Source organism: Enhydra lutris, unplaced genomic scaffold, assembly GCF_002288905.1.
Source record: "Enhydra lutris kenyoni isolate GAN:26980312 unplaced genomic scaffold, ASM228890v2 scaffoldscaffold26, whole genome shotgun sequence".
Taxonomy (NCBI): domain Eukaryota; kingdom Metazoa; phylum Chordata; class Mammalia; order Carnivora; family Mustelidae; genus Enhydra; species Enhydra lutris.
Genome location: NW_019154110.1, coordinates 14908592 through 14933117, shown reverse-complemented (window position 1 = coordinate 14933117; position 24526 = coordinate 14908592). Strand labels below are relative to the sequence as shown.

Sequence of the window (24526 nt, the reverse complement as noted above, 5' to 3'; positions counted from 1 at the left end):
AATAGGGGCCTACGCCTGTGGCCACTACCCGAAGGCCTGGCTTCCTGGCTTTTCCTCAAGCTGACCAGCAGGAGTACATCTCCTGCAAGTCAATCTGGTATGTTTCCACCCTCCCTTCTCGGTAGGAGCTCAGTACCAAGCAGTACTCCCTCCCCCTTTCTCTAGCCCCATACCGATGGGTACACCTGGAGCAGCAGTGCTTTAAAAAATTTCTCTACCATCAGAGTGAACTGGTGAAGCTTCTGAGATATTAAGCAATCCATCATAACATTTGTGACCGGTTAACTTTAATTTGTCAAAATAAATCTGCAGTATTTTGCATGTTAGTAATACAGTGCTGGTATTGACAGGAAAAATCATCATCTGCTTACATAGAAACCTTCATTTAGGAGCACACCTTAGGAGGGAAATGGGTATACAATAAAAGGCAAATGCAGGCCAAGCAGCGAGCCCTAGAGCGTAACAGGCTGGATGTCAGATTTGAGGATTATCTAATACAACTGTTTAGCTGCCAATCTGATAAAGGGAAGCTCTCAACCAGGTTACAACCAGAAGGGAAAACAAACTCTGCTTTTTCGTAGCGCGGTGGCCGTCGTGCCTTCAACACTTGGTTGAATCAGTTCATCAGCATCAAAATTCAATTCCAGTTCCAAGACACGGGAGAATCTCACCACACAACCTACTTGGCCCCCATCTCAGTGGCCCGCCACCACCCCCTTCCTGCCAACTCTCTCCCTCCCAAAAGAAGACACGACGTGGCTTTATTATTGCAGACAAGCTTCTTAAGTGAATAAAGAATGCATACAAAATAGCATTTTAACTGAAGTCATACAATGAAGTTTCACTCCTGTTTATTATACAATGAGTTGATAAAACAATCATTTCTAGTATATATCTTTTTTTTTTTCTTAAGAACTAATACTTTCAGGGTTCTGACGACCACACTCTAGCCTGGGGGTAGGGTCCACACCTGCCCCCACTGAGGACTGCTTCTTAGGCCACTGTGGAGGAAGCCTGGGCTGTCTGAATCATGGTGGATGGTGACTGCCAGCCCAGCCAGAGATATGACAGGTCCCAGCAGGCAGAGCCAGAACCCAGTCCTGGGGCTGCATGCCAGGAAATGTGGGCTTCCTCCAAATGTGGCCACTACCGGCCCAATCCAGGCCTCAGCAGGGCCATGCATGGGCCTTCCCTACACAAGTCCTTCCAGTAGTCCACACATAATGCTCTACAGATTAAAAACAAACCATCTTTGTACTGTGAATAGGAACAGTTGTAACAAAGTCATAGCTACATATTTTTCTCTACATTTTGTTTATTGAGACAAACTAATTAAAAGGCACAAACATAGGGCATGTTTACATGGACATTATAACAAACATATACATTAAAAGTGTAGGAATGTGTTGCCTTCCTGCTAAACAGAAAGTTCCTAAGCTTTTATATATACAAAAGTTGTACAATTTAATGTCCTAAAGTACAAAAGATCATTTATAAAATTATTTTACACTAAGTACTATTTTATTTTTTACTATGTAGTTCAACCCCCTCGAACTGTTTTGTATAATGACACACAGATACCTGTCCCTGATGTAGGAAGTCTGCCTCAGATGTAAGGTATTTGATGCTTGAACTGACACAGTGGGGTATAAACGGAAGTCATCCAGTTTGATAGTCAGTCCTGCAAACATTCTGCAAGATTAATACAACTAAATTCCATTTCTCTTAACTGCAAGATTAAAAAAGAAAAAAAAAAACACCAAAAAACAAAACCAAAAACATATTGCAACTTAAGAAAAAATCACAGCGTCTTGGTTTTAGTAACTTTTTTTTTAAAAACACAATGCTTTAAAAATATTAATGTGTGGCATGATGGTGTAAAGAGTATCTGTTTCCCTAACTTTTGGTTTCTACTTTATGTACAGAGATAAAACATCCTGCTAAGAAATAAAAAGCACATGTCTTAACGTGCACAATCATTGCTGGGTTTCTACAGGGAGTACAGACAGCTGTCTCCCTGAAAACACCACAAAGCTGATACAAGTGTTTTCTCAAAGAAAAAAAGTGATGTCCGTATTTACAAAGTTGAACAAATCTGCACAATACTTGATTAAGAAACGGAAGGAGAAATTTAAAAAAAGATACACTCTGCTTGTTCTGAAGGGGCATACTACCTAGTTAGTGGTTAGAATAAAAACTGTATACAATTTAATATAAGACATAAACTCTAGTGAGCAACTAACACATCTTTCCCTGTTGTAACATCAACAGGCTCTGATTGGGAGAGAGAGGGGCATATCACATCCCAGTGCCTCCAGCATCTTCCAATTTAAAGCAATATATTTTAACTGTTCCAAGTACTCCTTGGCTCCTGAATAGGAGTCCCACTGGCCTCTGTTTGTTAGGAGTCTGCCTGTCCACACCCTTGACTTCTCCTCTGTCAGTTGAGGCCTTTTCTCACCAAAACACAATTTGTATATTTTGGTTTTTTTATTTTTTTTTTTTATTTTTTTTTTAAAAAGTCAACTACAATGCTATATTCCGTCAGGATTAATATGCTGAGCAATATTTACATCTCCAAATATCAGGTCACAATCCCTATTATATGTTGAAGTTAGAATGATAAATTATCATATGCTTTGCATATCAGAGCTGGTATCACCTTTCCCATAGGGAATGCTGCCTGAAATTAACATATTCCCAAAGGTAAAATGCATATTCTCTGAAATGCATTTTATTATGACAATGCATGTATTTACTCATAAAAACAATAAACACAGACAATTCTACACTAGCTCTCTATCTGTGGACTTAGAACTTCAGGTTAAAATCAGTCATCCACCTTGTATAGGGAGGAGAATTCTGCTAGTGTTTAGAATAAAATGATTTCTTGGGATTAGAAACAGTAATGCTGTTTTTTATTTTGAAATGGGTTTTACTTTTTTATGATTGGTTTTAATTCTGGCATTTTACCTTGCCAACTACTATCTTGTTTAAGCAATGCTGTCAGCTAAAAGGAATTTCTGATTAAACTAAAGTGGTCCAGTGATAAGTTACACATACACACCCTACTTTGAACAATCCCAGCCAAATTGGAGAAAAATCCTACTACACTATTATTAACTAATGTAATAAAATCTCCCAATTTCATGGTTTACTTTTTGCATTAATAAACTAAAAGTAAGTTGCTGGTAAATATTTACTTTAACCCATATTTTCATTTTATAATACTGTTTACCAAGGTGGTGATGTAGGCAAAGCTTGGGGTAAGAAAGGCATGCTCTCTACAGGCCTCATTGCTATATTGAGAGGGGCAGCTAATGTCATAGGTGTGGGCAGGTTCATGGGAGACGTGATGGTGACAGGGTGTGCTATATTCACTGGAGCAGTGACAGGGGTGGGAAGGTTGACTGGGGTAGTGAGTGTTAAAGGCGAGGTCATGGATAATGGACTGGTTATAGTTACAGGGTGCCCTATATTCATTGGGCTGGTTATGTTAACTGCACTTGAAACATTGACTGGACTTCTCATGCTCATTGCAGCTGCCACTGTGACTGGGTTTGACATCGTCCCAGACGACACAGAGGACGTGATATTGAATGGAGTAGTGAGAGTCACGGGTGTCGTAGCAGCCGTGGAGGTTTGGCACAGGTTAGCAGCTTCTAAAATAAGAAGATAAAATGGCCTTTAGACTCCCCAAACAATGAACAAAATTCACAAACAGCTTCTGAATCTACACTTTTTTTAATTAAAAAGAACAAACATTTAATGAATGAAATTACAGTTCTCTACCATCAGTCAACAGGAAGGGAGGCTCTTTCTGAGCATAGGATTGGGGGTGCGTGAATCTCTTTTCTGACCCTATACCTCCCACAAGGCCCTGGGCAACTTGTTTCGCCTGGCGTTTTTGGTTTCAAATTTAGATTACTTACCTACCTCACAGTGATGCTGGGAGGACCAGTTAATTTCTGCAAGGCACTCTGGGGGGCAGAGATATCAAGCAGGGCTTAGTATTCTCACTACCACTTCATGCAAGCAGCGCCAACCAAGGACAGGCCAGGAGATAGAGCTTATTTACAAAGAGCTGGGCCGATGGTCACACAAGAACAGATAATCAGGAAAATCTTCTGGTAAGGCAACTGTAACTAGTGGAGAGAGTTGTGTGTCCTCAATGCTATGTACTCTAAAGCCTCAGAGGTGAAGCTACATTCTGTTAAGGTTTTAAAAATCCCTGACTGGTGCCTGGGTGGTTCACAGGGTTAAGCCTCTGCCTTCAGCTCAGGTCATGGTCTCAGGGTCCCTGCTTCCCCCCCTCTCTCTGCCTGCCTCTCTGCTTACTTATGATCTCTCTCTGTCAAATAAATAAATAAAATCTTTAAAAAATAAATAAATAAATAAAAACCACCCAAAATCCCTGGGCACCTGGGTGGCTCGGTGGGTTAAAGCCTCTGCATTCGGCTCAGGTCATGATCCTAGGGGTACTGGGATCGAGACCCACATCGGGCTCTCTGCTCCGCGGGGAGCCTGCTTCCTCCTCTCTCCTTGCCTGCCTCTCGGCCTACTTGTTATCTGTCTCTGTCAAATAAATAAATAAAATCTTAAAAAAAAAAAAAAAATCCCTGGCTAACACAAACAAGTGACTGACAAGCTATTTTCGTATCTGTTTCAGTCTTTAAAAAAAAAAAATTGTTTTAACAATCCTGTTGTTTCTGGTTAGGTTTCCTATGTTAAGACAAAACAGCTCTCAGTGGGTTTATATTCTCCTCCCCGCTTTCATTTCTCCTTACTTTCTGATGCTGACAAATCACCCACTGAGCATAAAGTGCCTAGTCACCAACCATACCAAGGAGGACTAATCAAGCAAGAAGACCCTACAGTGATTTGGGGGACCCTGGTTTTTGTTACCCAGCAAAGCCTGGGCACTTCTTAAAGAAAACTTCCCTCAGAGGTGACACCGCCCCCCACCCCTCAACAAAATTCAGCACCACCTGCTGGTGTGTGAGGAAACAGCAGTAAGAAGACAGACGAGTGGGCTAGTTGTGCGTAACTTAGCTGTCGAAATGGAGAAATACATTTGAGACTAAAGATAAAGGTCTATACACATCCCACACATATGGGTCAAATCACCTCACATCAACCCTGGAGTCAATAAGCAGCTCTTCCTTGATCAATATGATGAAACTCTGGCAAACTCTATACTTTATGTCAGGAATTCCCAAATCTGGCTGATGGTCAAAATCATTTATCTAGGGAGTTTTTTTTAAAAAAATGGCTTCCCAGGAAATTCAATAGTGAGATTAGATGGAACTTTGGAAATGTGTAGTTTTAAAAAGTTCCCAGGATGGCGATCTGATTTTCACTCGGGTTTGAGAACTTAGGTTACCTTATTTAAAAAAAGAAACCTGCTGATTCAAGTTTAGGTTTTCAGGGCAGAAGTCTCCTCTCTCCCCAAATGTGACATTTTACTAACACGAACACAGAAGTTTCTAACATCAGTGGTCGTTTCCAGAGAGATTCATGCTACAAATGGGAATACAATAGCATTTTGTTTCATGGAGGTCAGAAGATGAGCTAAACAACTGAGTCTTATTGTACAAGCAAAATGAAATACAACATGAAATAGAAGAGTACAGGAAGAAAGAGAAAACCAACTCACTTTTGAGGTGATGACAACTGCTAAGGGTACACCAAAGAAGGGCTTTCACTCTCACATGTGCCATCACCACCCCCGCTCCCCACCCTGCACTTTTTCCTTTCAGTCCAACATCATCTTCTTCCAGGACTTAAATAATTTTACTCTTACTCCTTCTCAAGGAAAACATCCTCTGTAACACGATCTCACCCACTATGCGATTGCCATAGCATATATACATTTTCCTGCCCGCCTGCCCCGACGCCACCTCTTCCCCTAATGATAAAATATTTTATTAAATAATGACAAATCTTCATTTGAAAGAGAGGACCAAGGAGGTCTGAGGAAGGGTAGAAGACCTATCTGGCTGCAATGCCAGTAGATGTATAAAATATTTATTTTAATATTTAAAGTAGTCCTTTTATCTTTATCCAAGTACAGGGTGTTTAGAAGGAATCTGTGGAAGGGAACAGCCATATTACATGAAAGCAAAGGAGGGAAGAAACCACACAGCAAAGGAATTACAGAGAAGTAAGTCTACAGGCAGAGGATTCCTTATGAATTTAAAATAAAACAGTAAGACATGGCAGAGGTCAGGAAGGAAAGAAGGAATTTAGGAATCTCTCCCATGGCTGATGGTGCACTGACAAAATGACTAATTTGAAACGCCTGCACAATAGGCCAGAAGCCAAAGCTCTAAGTATTAAGTGAAAAAGCTGTGTGGAAAATGGATACTCCAACAGATTCTTTACAAAATATATGAGAGCAAAGCAAACCACAGTAAAGTCTCTAACAATTTAAGTACATACATGTTAAACTAATGCCAGCCCCAGTGACAGACTGAATGAGATTAAGGGAGAAAGGAAGAGAAAAGATATCAGCATCATAAAACCAGAAACATGTAATAAATAATACAATGCAGGAAGATCACTGAAGAGCAGAAAGTAGCAAAGTTGTAAGAAAATAAACTATGTACCCTAAGCATATTTCAGCCACCCCCAAAAGTGGGAGTGTTTTAGAAAGGAAAAAGAGGGGCCCATAATGCATAGAAGTTGACATAAAAATGGAACTCTGAACATAACAGGGAAAGAGCAAATCTGGCTCCAAATCTGTAACAAAAACAAAATCAAAAGAACGCGAAAAGAAGTACCAAGGATTTAATTTTTAAAGTAAAAAGACTTATCCGGAAGCCTAGAAGCTTTGTTGCCAACATAGTGTTTCCAGGTTTCCATGAAGACAGGTTCCCTAAGCTGTGGCTGCCTCACTTAGACCCTGGGGAACGCTAAGTGAGCACATGCTCTAGCTGTCCTGTGAGCACCGGCCACCTCATCTTACCTTTCTTTCTTGCCTTGACAGCTTCTTCCCATAGTCTCAGTGTCTCCACCTGCTTCCCTGGCCAGCTGGTCACATGCTGCTGCTGCTGTTGCTGCTGCTGCTGCTGCTGCTTCTGGCTGCTGGTCTCTTCGCTCATGCACGCTACTCAAAAGACAAACCGCAAATACTACATTTACCTTGAAAAAGTGCAGCCATTTTTTTCATAATCTGAAACTTAGGTACTTTGGCTCCTCATGCTTCTCTGCCCTTTATCATTTGTCCTGACAGTTTTTACTACAGAGCATCTTCTTTTGCTGCTTCTGTCTATACTGGTCAAAATAGATAAACTAATAAAAGAAAAATCAAGAGAGCGGGGGAAAACCAATATAAAAGAGAAAAGAATTCTTTGCTATATTAAAAAGCAAGTATCTCTCAGAATGGTACTTGGGTAAAATCAGTACAGACTAATTTATGCTCATCAAAATACCTAATAAAGTTGGTCACTTGACCACAACAATGTACACTAAAAGTAAAGTTTTGTAAAGTTAACGAAGTATGACATGCTAGATAATAAACCCAATGTACTTACAAAGAAGCAAAAATGGATGAGATTAAAACACATTAACCGTTCTTTCCCACTCCTGGCCACCTATTCTGAGAATATGATGTTTCTGCTGCATATGGTACATATATAGTAGGATACAGAATTAGGAATAGACTTTCTTCTGGTGGTTAGGGCAATCTCAAAGACAAGCCTGGGTAAATGTGAGTACTGAATTTTATCCACGAGTCCCTGAAATAGTTTATCTTCAATTCTGAATTTAAGGTAAGTATGGACATGATATCCCAACTCTACAGATTTGGGTTTGAAAAGCAAACTAAATGATGCTGCTTTCATCTTTAAGGTTATTAAGGGCATGTTATTAACTCCAACAGGAGTTAGGAGACACCACTGTTTGAGAATCTTCCTAAAATTAAATAAAAACAATGAAAATTGCCTTCCAGAAGCTACAGCTTCCTAGTGTGGCTTCTGCTGCCACAATTCTAAAACACTAGAGCTTTTTATTCAAACTCATAGAAGAAGAGAAATGTTGAAGGATAGCTACAGGGAAATTCTGCTCTTTTAACATGGGTGTTATTAGCAGACAAGCACAGGACTGAAAGCAAAATTAGTGGAGGGGTTGTCAATGCTGTTTGTATCCACGCTGGTGAGGTGTATTTCCAACATCAGTATATAGTCTCCACTGACATGTGTTTACACACTTTAACGATAGGAGAAAACATGGAAGACGAACATGAATACAGTGCTGAGAACATAGTGAAAATAACTTCAATATATTATAAAAACATCCAGATTTCATCAATCTCAAATGCAACAGAAATACAATCTGGAGTGTCACCTACTTTTATTGATGCCTTGTTTACATGTATTACAGTTGATACTTTGGCTCTGCCCATGTGTCTTTAAGTGGCTGGTGATGTACGCTGCACTCAGAAGCTTCCCACAGATGTTACACGATACCTTGCCTTCGTGGCGCACCATGTGTGTCCGCAGTCTGTCTTTGGTGGCAAAGGCAGCAGTGCACGTCTGCATGAGGGAGGAAAACTTTTTTTAAATATAGACTATCCTGTTCTACTCATTTTAAAGTACGTTATATTCTAGCCATTACCCTATCCATGTCCGCAAGCAGACTGAGTTAGTTGAATTTTAATTGCATGTGTTACCTAGAATCATAATCATAACAAAACATTTGGTGAATTTTAGACCCTTGGATTTTGGGGGAAGAAAAAATATCAACAGAGAGTACTGAAAGATGTGAGCAGCAGAGTCAGTTAAATCTGCAGTTCCTTGATTCATGAAACAGTGTAACACTGAGCAAATTAACCTATCTGAATTTGTTTCTTCATCTGTAAAATGAGGATAACAATACCTACCTCCCAAAATTATCGGTGGGACTAAGAGTCTGGCCCAAAGCCTCACACATAGCAGGCACTTGCTCAAATGACACTAGCTTCCTTCCTCAGATTGGATTTTTCTTAGGATTCAAATCACTTACTTAATAAAGGCAGTCATTAACACATTTAACTGAAAGGAGCACAGAAAGACTTCCAGCAATAAACTAAAATTACTGATGTCTAAAAAAGTCATTGGATTTATCAAGATTCTTAACCTTTTCATTATCACAACTTAGGTTAAATAAAATCAATAGATTTTAAAACAACTAGAAAACGTTCCAATTTGGCAGACAAATATCCAATAAATGATAACATTTGGGAGAAAATTCCTATTTTCTTCTATTACAGTTAAAATCGTCAACCCAGAAAATAATTTAAAGCATTTCATTCATTTATTCATTTCAAATACATAATGACCTTTGCAAGACTACATTTTTTTTCTTGTAGCGATAAATACTGTTGCCTAAGGAGAGGGAAATGTAGCTTAACAAAAACAACACATTTACATTTTTAAATGCTTTTGCCTCACAGAAATAGAAGCTGTCATTTATATTGTATAAAACCAGAATTCAAATGGACCACATTTACTCAAGTCAGTGATTTTTAAGACTATTCAAGAACGGTGAGATTTGATTGGCTCAGACCTTCTGGATAATGTGCATTAAGTGCTACACTAAGGATAAGTCATTTTAACTCTTACTTGGCATTTGAAGGGTCTTTCTGTTGAATGGACATGTTTTACGTGACAGCTTAAGTGGTCAGGCCTGTGAAAGAGAGAGTTTCAACAGAAGATGTAATGGAACACACATTGAGAAATGCTACTCACGGTGATGTTTACATGCTTGGCAGCTTTGGGTGGAGGGCATTTTAAAGAAAGCTAGAATTACCAAGTCCCCCTCCCCCCCAGTGCAAGCCTCCTTACCTCTCTTACCATAAACAAAAGTCTTAGTCCTTTACCTGTTAATTTTTCTCTCCTAGTCAACATCAAATCATGTTAGGCCTTGGTTCTTTAAATTATAAAATACCCAAAGTTGTAGTCCTAACACTTCCCAGAGACAGCTACTACTATATAAACTTTTATTTAAAAGTCTTTAAATATGAAAATTAGTGAAATGTTAGTAACCACAGAAAAATGGAAAAACGTCCTCCTAAAAGTTATACTAAGAGTATCCAAGGTCATCCCAACTTCTAGGAAATAAGTTTCTTTGATTTGCACGGTGAACCTCATGTCTGCAAAACTGGTGGTTTTGCAGTGGTAAGAATTACAGATGTGCCAAATGAAGGCCTGAGTCCACCAAGGCACTTCTAAATTGAAATACTAAGCTAATCACTATATCACCACTTGTCAACCACACCAAACTGGAATTAGACATGGAAGTGTAATACTTTATCTATCAACAATCTCCTCTAATAACACAGGCCTGCCCACAGCTATTCTCACATAAACCTTCTAGGTCACAAAGAGACAAAACTGAAGTTCACTGATACCTCATGGGGAAAAAAAAAAAAAAAAAGCAAAGCAAAATGCAGTACCTTGAGAAGCCTTTCCCACAAACACTGCAAGTATAGGGTTTGGTGATGCCTCCTTCATGAGACCTCACATGGTAAGTCATCCGGTCCTTCCTCTTGAAGCGCTGATTACAAACAGGACACTCGAAGGGCTTTTCGTCCGAATGGGAGAGCTTGTGCCGATTGAGGTGGTACACATCTCGGAAGGCCTTCCCGCACATCTCACAAGCATGGTTCTTCTTGACAGGCTTACTGGGTTTCTTGACAGACTGGGTCACAGGCATAGCTGTGGCGCTGGCACTGCTGCTGGGGTTGGTGCCCGAGGAAGATGTAGTGACTGTTGATAAGATGCCAGCAATGGTGGAGACCAACGAAGTTCTGCTGCTGTCCCCAGCGATGGTGGAGATGAGGGGAACCACCGTGGTGGGGGTTTTCTTTGACCGGGACACCAACTTGATCCCTGTGTGGCAGGACTCGTGGCGCCTCAGGTGATAGCTGTCCCTGAAAGCTTTACTGCAGTAAGTGCACACAAATGAAGTTTTGGGTTTCTCTTTTTTAATCCCAATGGCATCCTTTAATGTTTCTGGTGCTGCTTGAGGTTTCTGAGTTATTGGTATTGGAAGCAATGGTTTCTGATCAGGGGGCTCCACAGCAGAGCTCAGGAGGGGCAGCAAGCTGTTTGGTGCTGCCTGCTGTTGGTGATGGGAGGCTTCGTGGGCCTAAAACCAAACATTTACACTTCAGAAACTCAGCCTCGCACAATGGCCCCCAACATTCAACAGAGACCAGAAGAAACAATCAAAGAGCCCATAAGCTACTCCCCGCAGCAGAAACCCAGCAACCATCTAGTTACCCTCAGAGCTCCCAATACAAAGCATTAAAATCACTGTGCAGACACAAAACTTTTATGACTAAGTTGCTGACAGTGATCGTGCTTTCAAACAGCTGACTACACACCATCCTGGTTCATGAGGGACACACCAGCTGATGACATCAGTTTGCCTTAGTCTGTCAGTGCTGAAACCAAGTTTAAATAACTTGTCAGAAAAATTACATTCCAGACTTAAGTATTTACCAGTACCTTACTGCAGTAATGCATACACTACACACGTGCACACATACACAGAAACATCTATTTGTCTATTTTACCTAGCAAAAGAAAGGCACTGTCTCTCCCCTTTCCATCAGAAAATCAGTGACTGAGGAAGGAGGCTGTTCCTAAGTGATAAAAGGACCTTAGCTTTCTGAATATATGCCCTATTTGTTATGTTTACTTTTCAAAGTTTTCACTTAACTGTTCTACTGAAAGATTTGATGGAAATGAAACCTGCTATTAATCAGCCTGGAAGGCATCTGTGAAGGTAGCCTACAGCAAAACACCTGTCAGCTGTATCTCAGTTCATTTAATCTTACACTAGAAATCTGTTCCTTTAACATCGCTAGTTGTTCAAGCCCTAAAACTCTCCAAGACAGACTAGCAAGAGAAAACAAACTATAAATAATTAAATTCCTTTCATTTTCTTCTTCCAGAATTTATATGTTTCGTTAAAGTATTAGACATTTGCTGTTATAATGTGCTTCTCCACTCCAGAAGTGGACGCCATCTGGAAATTTTCTTTAGCTGCACTGACACCAAAATTTCATCATGGATCAGGTTCTTGGTATTTACGAATCATTACTCTCTTGGTTTTGATGCTTTTAAAATTCTCCATACTGATAAACATTTAGGAAATGATGGAAAAAATTCCTGAAATAGTTTTTCCTGATACATTGTACTTTACCAACGTTATTTTTGAAACTTTTTTAACAGTGAGCCCAAGCCCCTGTGCTTGAGTTTTGTAATCCTAAAAGGATACATGCATCTACAGGTAAGAGTTCCAAATATTTTAAGCACACGACATCCTAGGAGGGGCCCACCCCATCATCTTAAGACACTCTACTCACTTATTTAGCCTTCTCACTCTATAATCACAAGTCCTACAGTTAACTTGATTAAGAGGAAGAAAACAAGGAGACAGACACACACATTCACACAGAGCTTCTTCTACCCTAATGGATAAGAATATCGACCACATAGCTCCATACTTCCTTGATGGCCACAACAGCTAAGCCTGGAATCAAGTCTCCCCCAAATCATTAGGAGGTGTGGTATTCAAAGTTACCAGTTCCGATTTAATAATTTTGGCTGAATCCCCCTTTGGGTCCTGGAAGTACTCACAGAAATTGTGAGTACCTTTCTGGATTTACAGATTAAACAGAATTATAGTCCACTTTTAATTTAATTTATGGAGCTCCTGTAAATGTGTCTGCCCACAAGACATTAGTGGAAACTTTATAGAATTTGGATGTAAATCTTAACCCCTTTCTAACCTGGCTGTGGGATACCCAAGTTTCCATACACACAGTTAATAGCTGAAGATAGCTCAAGATATACAATTTCAAAGGCTAACACATCAGATAATAGGGAATGCAAATCTTCTGGACAAAGTTCAGACTTATAGTGTTTAGAGGCATTTTTCAATTCTAAATAACCATTAGTTCGATGGAGTACTAAAAGCACTTACTGCCATTTTACCAATTCAGATGTCTGTGGCAACATAAAGTATTTTTACACCATTGCTGAAGCTCACTCTCACACGAGGGTCACACCAGGTCCCTGCTTCTTGGGTGAAATGCTGTAGAATGCCTCGACCACTACGGGAATCACTCTCTGAGGATTCCTAGGATCCCCACACTTCTACATGAAGCCTTCTAAGAGGGGAACTGGGTTTTCCCAACTTGTTCTCTGAGGGAGAGACAGAGTAAAACAACAACCATGGCCTGCCTTCAGTTAAGTGATTAAAAAAAACAAAAACAAAAAACTTCTGGGTAGACTTTTATTTGACTAGTATCATCAAACCAAAGCTTTTCTTTTATCTCCCATCTCTTTCAACTTTAAGGCTTTTTTTTTAACCGTGCCCAAGCTTTCCTTTTTCTGGGGTTGGCAAAAAAACAAAACAGAAATGTTATTTCGTCACCCACAGTAGTAGGATATAGCACCATGAAATCTCCAGTGCCAGAGGGCAAAAAATTTTGTACTGAAACAAATTAGCATCAGTGAGTCATATCTTGAATGTCCTGTTAGGAGAATCATCCATCAAACATCTTACAGTTATGGCTTTCACTTTCCACCAGGTTATCTGGAAAGCAAGCAGGTATTAAATTGTTTTAAAATACAAATTCAATAGCAAGCTCTAGGAAACAGACAAGAGAGTTTAACTCTCCCATTTCCCCAGTAAAAATTACTTAAAACTGAAACTGAGTAAGTCTATTCATACCTTTCCATAGAAAAGACTGAAATAGTCTCTTTACCCATTCAACTGTCCTCGGCTCTAAATTATTTTTCCAACAATTTTCACTGCACACATTGCCAAGCCCAGGATCAAATATTAGCTTTCACACTTCTCCATCAGGTGGAAAAAAAGATTTTAATTGCTGAAAAAAATTAAATAATATAAAATCTAATTAACAAGTTGATCAATAAATGCTTGGCATTTGTCTTATCCAGAAAAAGAATAAAAGTATTCCAAAAGATTGTTCAACTAGCTTTCCAAAAATTACTTATAGGTTTTTCCTTGCATAAAGAACAATCCCTTCCCCCCCCCCCCCAATCACCATGAAGTTTACGGACAGCAGGTTATAACATGGTAAGTCTAAATCATTCCTCACATGAAAATCACTTAGGTGGCCCATTAATCCCATATTTAAATGACTATCTGAAAGCTTTTTCTAGAGAGGGCATTTGCCACCTTTACACCAATCTGGATGCCAAACTAGTTACATAACATATCTTTTCCAAATGCATTTTTAAGTTGACTTAAAGCATGATAAAACAATACCAGATCAGAATGAGAAAAAAAAGTTTGTGAGTTCCATAATTTTGCATATCTTCAATTTTAAGAAGCCAGAATATATTTCAACTAGCTACTTAAAAATCAAATTACTCACATTTGAGAGAAAATAGGTCTTAAGGCAATAAACCAGTTCTACACAATAGGTAACGGTTGAATTGTCCAATTCCCTATATTAAGTCCACTGGGATGAGTCCAGTGGCTGCGAGGATTTTTTGAAAATTCTGCATCCATTCCAGGTTAGTTTCAAAAGGTCTCAAGCGCCCAAGTAACGCGTCTGGGATTTCACGGAGTTATTCAAAGAAGGAAAATAACCCAGAGAGGCGGGAAGAACGCATTTAAAGTGACAAGCTTCCTAACCTCCTCCGGTTCTGAAGTTTCCCCGTGAGCTCATCACTGCTGCCCACTAAGTGCTTCGTTTGCAAACAGAAATGAAGCAGGCAAAAAATAAGTTCCAGCCTCGGTCTTCCCAACAGGGGTCCCCCACCTAAAATGGGCGGGCAAGAGGACTGCCAACGTATCGGCTACAGTCACTTTCAAGTTTCTTGCAAAAAGTGTAGACCAACACCCCAACGAATGACTCATCTGGGGGCTTTGTAAGCCGACTTTGTTTGCTCTCTCCACTTTCCGTCTCCCCCACTTGGTTGGAGGAAACGTTCGAGGTGGGACGAGAAGGAAAGGCGCTCCGGGAGAAGGTCGGCCTCCTGGAGTCCCGGCCCCCACCGCTCCCCCCGCCCCGGCCCGGCTAGGGGATTCCCCGGGCTGAATGGGACGGCGGGAGAGCTGGACAGAGGGAGAGGGTGTCAGCTGCCAAGGCTCGGCAAAGGCTTGCGAGAGAAAAAACGCAAATCCAGTGAAAAAGTTTGGGGAGGGGATACTCACTCACAACACCCCCAACAGGGTAAACACAAAAGGGGGGGCGGCGGGAAGGGGGAGTGGCGGGGAACCCAGGGATACCCGCTATTCGCAGGGATGGGGGGGTCAGAAAGTCAACACACACACACACACACACACACACACACACACACACACACACAAATAAGAGAGGGAGGTGAAAAGGAAGGAGAGAGAGCGAAAGATAGATGAAGTGCGTCTGTGTGTGGGGGCGTCCCAGAGTAGGACCTAGGGACCCCCACCTCACCCCACGATGCGGGCCGGGGCCGGGCGCGCTGCGGCCAAGCGGCCCGCGCTATCCAGCGGCCCAGCGCCCTCCTTTCTCTGGGCCGCGGGTGGTGACAGCGACCGGCCTCCTCCCTTCCCCTTCAGGGCGGGAGGGAAGGGTGTGTGCGTGTGCGTGAGTGTGCTAAGGGGGGCCCGGGGTTCACCCCGAGGCCTGCTCTCTCCCCCGCACCCCGTGAGGCCGCCTCCTTTCACCTCAGCAGCCCCGCTCCGCCGGGGCGGGCGGGCGGAAAAACAAAGGGGGATTAAGGCCGGGCCGGAGAGCGGAGCCGGGAGGGAGGGGAGGAGGAGCGCCCGCCCGCCCGCCAGCCCGGGGCCCGGCCCCCCTGTCCCCCCCGTGCCCCCCCGGGGGGGCCCCCAGTACCTGGAACAGGAACGCGGTCCAGTTGGCCTCCATGGCTGCGGCGGCCGACCCCCCTCCTCCCCACTCCCCCCGCTCGGGGAGCCTCCTCAGCCGGAGGAGGCGACAACAAAGCGGCGGCGGCGGCGGCGGCGGCAGCGGCAGCGGCGGCTCCTCAACATGGCAGCGCCGAGCGCGGCCACTTCCGGTAACCTCCGGGACGCACCACCGCCGCGGCGAGCGCGGGCGGGGGGGGAGCCCCGACCCGGCCGCCGCCGCCCCCAGCCGCCCGGACCCCTTCTGGGCGTCCCCGCCGCAGGCTCGCCGCCTCGGAGCTCAGCCAGTGCCCGCCGGCGGTGGGGTCAGGGCCCCCGCGGGGGGGGCTGGGGTGGGGCCGGGGGCGGGGATGGGGCGCGGCGTCCCCCCCCGCGGGGGTGTGTGGTGCTGCGGTCCGCGGCTCAGGCAGCTGGAGCAGGGGGAGCGCAGGAGAGAAGATGGAGGACGCCAGGGTCTGGCGCGGTCTCGCTGGGCACTGCCGGGCGGTCTCTCGGGACTCAAACGCGATGCCCAGCAGCGTCGCGTGCTTGTCAGACCTTCAGCGGAAGGCACAGGCCACGGCGGTCACCCGGCTTCTCAGTCCCATATGCATAGCACAGCCCGCGCCTCCAAATTGGGGGAAGCCCTAGGACTTCGAATGTCCCTCCCCTCTGATACTTCATCCCCAGCCAGCTAAACCCTCCGCCTGCTACAATATGCGTCTGCCTCTGAGTGGCCTTCCAACTCTAGCAAGGAATCCCACTGGGGTGCAGCCTCAGATCCTCCCAGCTGAGGGAAACACTTCCCACGCGTCGAGATGTCATTACTGGCTTATTCTTGGGTGAAGGGCTGAGCTTTCCCATCCTCCCCTTAACTCCAGATAGGATATGAAATTTTACCCGAACTTCCCTCTCTTCCCGCCAAAAAAAAAAATAAAATAAAATAAAAACAAGTGAGAAAGTACAGACAAGAAATAATTTTAGTCCTTTAGTACAGTCTGCTTCCTCACCCCACAAAACAAAATTCGAACTTGTGGTTGGACGGCGTCAGATGTCACTGAGGTGACCCCAGCCTCTGTTTGCAGTTCCAAGTCTTCCGTGTAGGCGTCACTGCTACTGGAACTTTGTGTGATGATGTCCTTAACGTTTGCTATCCTTTCCTCACAGAGAGGTAGGTACTGGGAATATCGGAGACAAGCTATTATTAAACAAGTGTCTCCAGTCCAAGAAGTCTCCTGTGGCGGGAAATGAGGGGGCAGGCTGTATCAGTGATATTTTTATAAACTCCGGTTTAAAAAAAAATCCTCAGATGGTCACATTATTTCAAGACTTCAACATCTTTCATAACCAACTGTCTCTTATCTCATACACTCCATTTATTCCCCTCCAGACACATTCTAATCAAGGTCACCATCTTCAACTTCCCCTATACTTACACAATAGAAATGATACGGTTGCAAAATTCTATTTGTGAAAGAAACTAAAGAGATATAGTAATTTGACAGTCTGTGTTTCCCTCACATCCACTACACATGTATAACCCCTCCCACTGCTTCCTTCCCTCAGTCACCAGAATGAAGGGGCTGGAAACGTTGGTCTGGTTCCTTTTAGAGTCGATTCCCTATTGGACATTGCTTGGAGGCCTTGGGGATGAATGAGAAGTTCTGCAGTATGGATCAGTAGCAGAAGCAGGCAGCACATCAAGGACCAGGTCAGCCTAAGACAGGAGGGGACAGAAAATGATGAACAGTTTCTCACACATCCCTCAGCTAAGCTGCTACAGTGGCCCCTAGGTCTCCTATAAAAATGTCCATTCCTCTTTTGGGGAGAAAAAATGTTTCAGGTTTATAGGCACATGCAAGATAAGGAGTGATCTAAGATGTATATGTAAGGAATTAACTAGGTAAACGAAAACCTTTGTTCTGAACTTGGACACTGCCTGTTCTTTCATTTTCTTTCAAGGAATCCAAGTTTCTGCTTCTTGCACACACATTCACTTCAAAGGTCTATATAATTCAACTACTAAGTTTTCTTCCTCCCCAGTTTAGCTTCTCCTACTTTGCAGCCTTTCAAACTGTGTTGAAAATGAAGCTTAAGGATAATGAAAACTAGTACTCATGAAGACCATTATCCTGCTGACAATATTGCTGGACTCTCTTGAACTTCTTATTCTGGGATCTAGAAACCCTTCTCCAGCAATCTTTCTCCCAGTACCTCTGGAGTGGGGTTTTCCCACTAACAGGAAGTAGAGGTCAAGTGAAAACAGTCCAGTTCTCATTACTGAAGAGCTGGGATTCAGATGTATCACTTTTCTTGAGGAAAATGGCTAATTTTTTTTTTTTAAGATTTTTTATTTATTTGACAGACAGAGATCACAAGTAGGCAGAGAGGCAGGCAGAGAGAGAGGAGGAAGCAGGCTCCCCGCTGAGCAGAGAGCTCGACGCGGGGCTCGATCCCAGGACCCTGGGATCATGACCTGAGCCGAAAGCAGAGGCTTTAACCCACTGAGCCACCCAGGCGCCCCGGAAAATGGCTAATTTTATCTCTATCCATGAAAGGAAACCAGAATTCCTGATTGTTCCCCAAACTCTCCCTTAAAAAAAAATTTAATAACTTTTAAAATTCAGATGAAATTTTAAAGCTTAGGATACTTTCCAGTGGGAAAATATCCAAAAGCTTGGAACAATTACTCAAAAACAATCAGCTTCAAATGCTTTGAGGAGTAAGATCAGTAAGATCAAAGGTTCCATCCTTAGAAGGGGCATTTCTACCCTTAGGACAGACAATATTCTCAACTACGAATAAATGGGCCCCTCCTCAAGCCGCTTCTATAGACCATACTGCGGCCCAGTCAAAAGACAAGGGATGTCTAAAGACAGTAAATTCATCCTGATTATTGTAAACAACTTCCAGTGGTTAAATCAATGGTGTCCTGATTATTGTGAAAAACTTTCAGTGGTTGAATCAATGGTGTCACCTCTGGATATAACTGAAAATATGGTGCCTAATTTTTTAAAAAAGTGTGCCTATATCCACCCAAATAAAACACAGATCCCCTCCCGATCTTGTTCAGTTTCCTCTTTCCCATCTCCTCTGCCCCAGCTTGTATAACCTGGCACTTAACCTTTCAGGGTCTCATTTCCTCATCTGGAAAATGAGGACAAAATAAGTACCTATCTCACAGGGGTGACTTGTGAATTAAATGAGTAATGTATGTAAAATGCTTAGAACATTTCCGGTAATATAACAAGTGCTAGGTAAATATTTTTATTGGTGCTATTTACTGGTTCTAGATTAACTTTGGGGCTGGGAACAGTGCATAACGGAGCCAGTTAATTATTCCTCTCTCTTTCAAAGTAACAAGTTTTTTTTGTTTGTTTGTTTTTACCATGCCTCATTCCGTACCCCACCCTTTTTTTTTTTTTTTTAAGAGTTAGAGAGTGGTCTTGTGCAGGCGCCCACCTGGTGTTGGGGGGAAGGGGCGGAGAAGGGACAGAGAGAATACTGAGCATACTCCCTGCTGAGCAGGGAGCTGATGGGGCTCTATCCTAAGACCTGGAGACCATGATGGAGCAGAAAGCAAGAGTCAAACAACTGACTGAGCCACCAAGGTATCCCCCCTATCTCTAAGAGCCCTAAGGTGAGTGGCCAAAAGGCTAATAACTCAAGACAAAGGATGATACCTGTTAAGATCAGCTTTTCTAGGGGTACCTGGAAGACTCGGTTGGGGAGCATGTGACTTTTAATCTTGGGGTTGTGAGTTCAAGCCCCACATGCGTGCAGAGATTACTTAAACACTTTAAAAAAGATCAGTTCGTCAAAGGCAAGTTTTAGCAAACATTAGAAAGCAACAGGATATTTCCTTCCTATTTTGGAGAGGATTTTAAAATCTGTGAGTACATTAAGAATTACAATTAGGGGGTGCCTGGGTGGCTCAGTGGATTAAGCCTCTGCCTTTGGCTCAGGTCATGATTTCAGGGTCCTGGGATCCAGCGGGGAGCCTGCTTTCCCCTCTCTCTCTGCCTACTTGTGATCTCTCTCTCTCTCTCTCTCTGTTAAATAAATAAAATCTTAAAAAAAAAATTACAATTAGATTTGGATTCCTAGGAATAGAAAACATCTCTGCTGTTGTCAATTACCTGTACCCAAGTAAGACTCCTCAACAAACTGAAAACAAATCAAATCTAAAACTTTCAGCAGGGAAGATCTACTTCAAAGAAGTTAGAAGAGCCTTCAAATCTGGCAAGTTAATGGACTAATTCTTAATGCAAAAAAGCTAGAACTGACAATGAACAAATCTACCAGTAAAAACCAAGAAAGAAATATATGCAAATACTGAAAAAAACAGTGACCAGAGAGAAATGTTACCCTTCATTACCAGCCTCAATGCAATCGAGGAAAGGAAACACATTTTACCAAAGGGAACACCCCCATCCCCGCAACCAAAACAAAAACAACAACACCCAGTGAAGCTTCTGGGAAGAAAGCAGAAGTAATCTCCCCTCCCCGCTGCAGTCCACCCCGACTTCATAATCACACTAAGGGCTTAAACCAATTGCCTGTGGCCCATGTGATCAGATGCTGGGTTTGTGTTTCAATTCTACCACCTAAAGTGTCATCACTAGTTATTTCTGCTTTAACTGGTAAGTGTGGGGAAAGGGCAACAATGGAGAATTATTTTTTCTGAATACCTATTTGAGTTCCTTGATGGCTAGAGAGTCACAGAGAACAAAAGTATAGGAAGCAAATCTACCTATTTTCCCAGTAGACATTTAGTTCAACTGGTAGTTGAGGGTTCTAAAACACTGGTCTTTTTTCTTTGCTTTTCTTCCTTTTCTTTTTTTTCTTTCTCTCTCTGTACTTTTCTTTCAAGTAGGCTCAACCAACTGAGCCACCTAGGCACCCCAAAAACACTGTTTCTAAGAAGGGTCACATACCCAAGATGCCAAAAACAAGTCCAAAGCCATGCAAACGCATTTATCACTTTAACTCTTCTAGGAAGAAGCTACAGAAATCAATGCTAAACCTATCAGCTCCTTCCACAAAGCATTTGAGTAGAAATACTAACTTCCATTTTACAACTCCTGAATGGCTGACAGAGGACATCTAACAAATAGCAAGCAAAATAGCACAGGATTCAAGAAGGAAAGAAACTAAGACAGGTCAAAAATACACCAAGTAAGAAATTCAATACAACTGGAAAACACTCTCAGGCACCAACATTTCTCCTTTGGCCACCTGTTCCTCCCTGCCCTCAGATGCCCCAAGCTCAGGGTAATGGCTAAGCTTGAAAAAAAAGCTGATACCTAACAAGACACACAAACCTGGTGGGCCTGAACCAAAGTAAAAGTTTAGTTCAGTTACAACATCATGCTAATATTCAAAAAAATAAATTAAATCCTTACGTGAACAATTAATCTGGTACAGAGATAAATCTTTCAGTGGCTTTAGCCTCCAACCCAAGCACATTCCTCTAGTTGAAAGGAGGACGTAAGGACACTGAAGAGCACTGTGCTACCCATCTGCATTACCAGAAAAACTCTTCATTTGCAAAGATTACTACTTATTAGCGCCCCCAAATGTTGTGAAGAGTAGGGGCAAGTGAATATTTACCCAAACAACAGATTCACCTCTAGTAAATTCTTCACACCAGATTTAGGGGTAGTCCAGAGTTCAGGTAAGATTTCTCTCTCAAATCTCCAAAGAGTTAGCATATTAGTACATGCAGATTTTATGGTTTCCTCTTTCTGAGTCATTAGTCCTTCCTCTCCCTTTCATGGACCTAGAAGTAAGAAAAAGCCTCATCAGGCCAATCTGATGTTCTGCTAAGGATCCCTCCATTCCTGGTAAGAAAGGGAACGGGGAATAATGAAACACGTGTTGAGGAACTGATGCATTATGTTCCGTGTGTGCGGGAAGTGAGCAGTGATGACCAAAGACACAGATAAGACATCACAAGACTAGCTAGACTAAGCTTTAGGAAGGTTGCTCTGTTCCAGAAAGCAATGCTGAAAGATGGCAACAGAAGGCCAGAACCACATAAAATCTGGCTACGGCTCCAGGGGAGGGAATTCACTCCTTTAAAGATGTGTTTTGACCCTGAGAAGTCTCTGAACTAGACACTGACCAAATTTCAGTCATTGGGTCCAGGCATAAAAGCAGGTGCAGGAACCTGGCAAGCTGTTTGTTAAAGCTCAACATAGAGACAACAGCTGTACTCAGCATTTACCCTGTAAACTGTGAATAAAACATCAAGCTTACCAGCTATCCACAAATACTACTGGAAACATTGCACTCTTGACTGCCTGAGCAGCGACAGGAAGCTCTTTGCTAGAATTGAAGAACAAAGACCAGAACTCCTAGAGGACAGTGTCAATTTTGACTTGATGAACAACTTACTATGGTAAACAGGGAAGATGGGTCAGATTCAGAGAATCTAGATTTTTCTTCTGATGTGACTTTAGTCTTTTAAGCAAAGCATACAAGGCTCTCTTCAACTAGTTGACAGAAGTAAATTAGCCCTCTATCCCCAAAGCCTGACCCTGTCCTCTGCTTTTTGTTTCCTGACCTTACATAAGTAGCCCCCTTTCAGATCCCAGCTGTTTCCTCTTATTTTTTCAGCTTCCTCTCCCACTGCCCCTTTCCTTTCACTTTCTCTCCCTTATCATTCAGCAGTGAAGACTCAGGAGAGCAGATAGCAAGTCATCAATCCAAACCAGTGAAAATGCTTCCTGAGCATCAGATATAAAGTAATCCCCGAAACAGGCAGTTTAAGGTACACATTATCTCTTTTAGTAGTTTGGACTTTAGATAGGAAAGGCATAATATAATTACTCTTCATATATGGAAGAGCATCTTCAGACCAATCTATTAGAACTGGATTCATAATACAGGATGCAAAAAGTCCTAGTGATGCTTCACAGGGACATTGAAACCATCTGCATTGGACCTGATAACCTTTATTCCTACAGTAATGCATCCAGTCCCCTACACAGTACTCAGCAAATCTCATGAAGGTTGAGGAAGCCCCTGTATGTTTCATAGATTTAACTTAGCGCAGATAGTTACTCTAATCATTTAAGCAAAGCACATGGAAGGGTCTAAGCTGGAAGTATAATCTGTGATTAGCCCTCTCACTAAAGAGATGAGAAAACTGAAAAGGATGCTGCACTACTAAAGGCAGGTTTAGGATTTATTCCAATCATTTCCTGAAAACCACGGTATTTGGGGAGGGAAACACATCTGGGTAGGCAGGGGGCAGAAAGGGAAAAGGGCACCTCCAATCCAGCATCTCCCATCAATAACTACTCAAATTTAGTTAAGTTTGTCTCGGTGGCTCTAAGCCCTGGTGAACACCCAGTCTTTCATGTGCGCATGGGTGAAGTTGGTCAGGCTATGCTAATTCCAACGCAGGATAACATATCTTAGATCTTTAAATGCCATCCAGGATACCGCAAGGACTACTTCCCCAGTTCATAATGAATTCTAATTACCTTAAAGACAAATCAAAGACCTCCTTATTCCTAATGTAGACTCCCTTCCTTAGAGAAATGGCTCATGTGTATAACTGTCCTGTAACTATTACAGAGGCTTCACTATTTCAGTATACAAGTATTTATTGAGCATCTATATTAAATGCCTGGAGCTGTACTTGTCACTGGGGATACTTTAAGGATCTCTTCCAGTAATCAAAACTTGACAATTATAGACTAGCTAAACATTTGTATAAAGTGCTTAAAGAGCGCTGGAAGAAAAAAATATTTTAAGAGGGTATTGCGCTCTTTAATTCTAAGTAGGAGACTTCACCTCTTTAGTTCCCACGTAAAGTGACAGTTTTGACACCAAAGATTATCATGCAGGATTGCTGAGTATAGAAACTCATGCCTAAGAGGTTGTATACTCAAGACTCAGTATAATGCAGATTTTTACTGCAAACTGTGAAGTGGGAAGTCACCACATTTTTTTTTTTTAATTCCTCTACCTAGAGTGGTTAAGAATTTCAATCTGTCATGGATCTATTTTATTAGTACACATTTGTGTAAGTGTATACTCAGCTACTAGAACAAATGCATATAGACATTTACCATCCACAGGGTCTTTTCTATGCTACTGTCCTTTGTGGGACTGTTGCCTAGTTGAGAATTGCTAGTCAGGCCCTGTTGACCTGTAGAGGCCAGCCTGACTAGCAGTGGTTAAAAGACGGCAACAGCAGCTCTGATGCTGGCTCAGCATTGCAAACTAGAGTCAGGGAGCTAAGCACCCCACTTTCTTGATGCTGAGCTCTGGGCTTCCTCTACTGAGACTAAAATGAACTCCTGCTTCAAAACAGTCCCCAGCAATCCGGCTAAAACAGCGATCAAAGATAGCACCATGGGACACCCTGGTGGCGTCAGATGGGTATTACAGGTGATGTTCACTTGAGTCAAAGACTTAACTTGTGCCTATAACCATCCCCCCTTCAGAAAAGGCAGACTGGCTTTTTAAAAAGCTATAGTAAAATAAATTTGTCACAAGCATTCAAGTTCTGGGCTGTTACTTTTACATCTTTGAACTTATTTCCTCAAACTGCACAATGAGGCTAATACCAGATAAGCATTAAAATGAATCACAGTACTTCATGGAACAGCTACTACTTTCCTTGAGAATAAGGTATTTTGTCTTATGCCCTTGC

At 42.3% G+C, this 24526-nt stretch overlaps 2 protein-coding genes across 5 annotated transcripts in view; both read right to left on the bottom strand.

The window, feature by feature from the left end:
• Positions 1 to 265: 265 nt before the first annotated feature.
• On the bottom strand, positions 266 to 15995 carry LOC111151328 (vascular endothelial zinc finger 1). 4 transcript variants are annotated; one of them, XM_022509248.1, is made up of 6 exons: positions 15845 to 15995; positions 10436 to 11130; positions 9603 to 9666; positions 8351 to 8552; positions 6968 to 7108; positions 266 to 3662 (listed from the first exon to the last, which is right to left on the bottom strand). In XM_022509248.1, exons 1-6 carry the CDS (start codon positions 15875 to 15877, stop codon positions 3235 to 3237), a joined length of 1563 nt encoding a protein of 520 aa, XP_022364956.1. In that variant the 5' UTR covers positions 15878 to 15995; the 3' UTR covers positions 266 to 3234. The 4 variants fall into 4 exon arrangements, with proteins under 4 accessions (XP_022364956.1, XP_022364957.1, XP_022364959.1 ...); XM_022509249.1 differs by having other exon boundaries at positions 8351 to 8534; positions 15845 to 15994; XM_022509251.1 differs by lacking the exon at positions 15845 to 15995 and adding an exon at positions 12976 to 13683.
• Positions 15996 to 16817: 822 nt separating this feature from the next.
• LOC111151426 (serine and arginine rich splicing factor 1) overlaps positions 16818 to 24526 on the bottom strand; it is a 20492-nt gene continuing 12783 nt past the window's right edge. Inside the window, exon 5 of the transcript XR_002640857.1 lies at positions 16818 to 17572. The gene's annotated coding sequence lies outside the window, so the exon portion shown is untranslated. The remainder of the gene's footprint in view (positions 17573 to 24526) is intronic.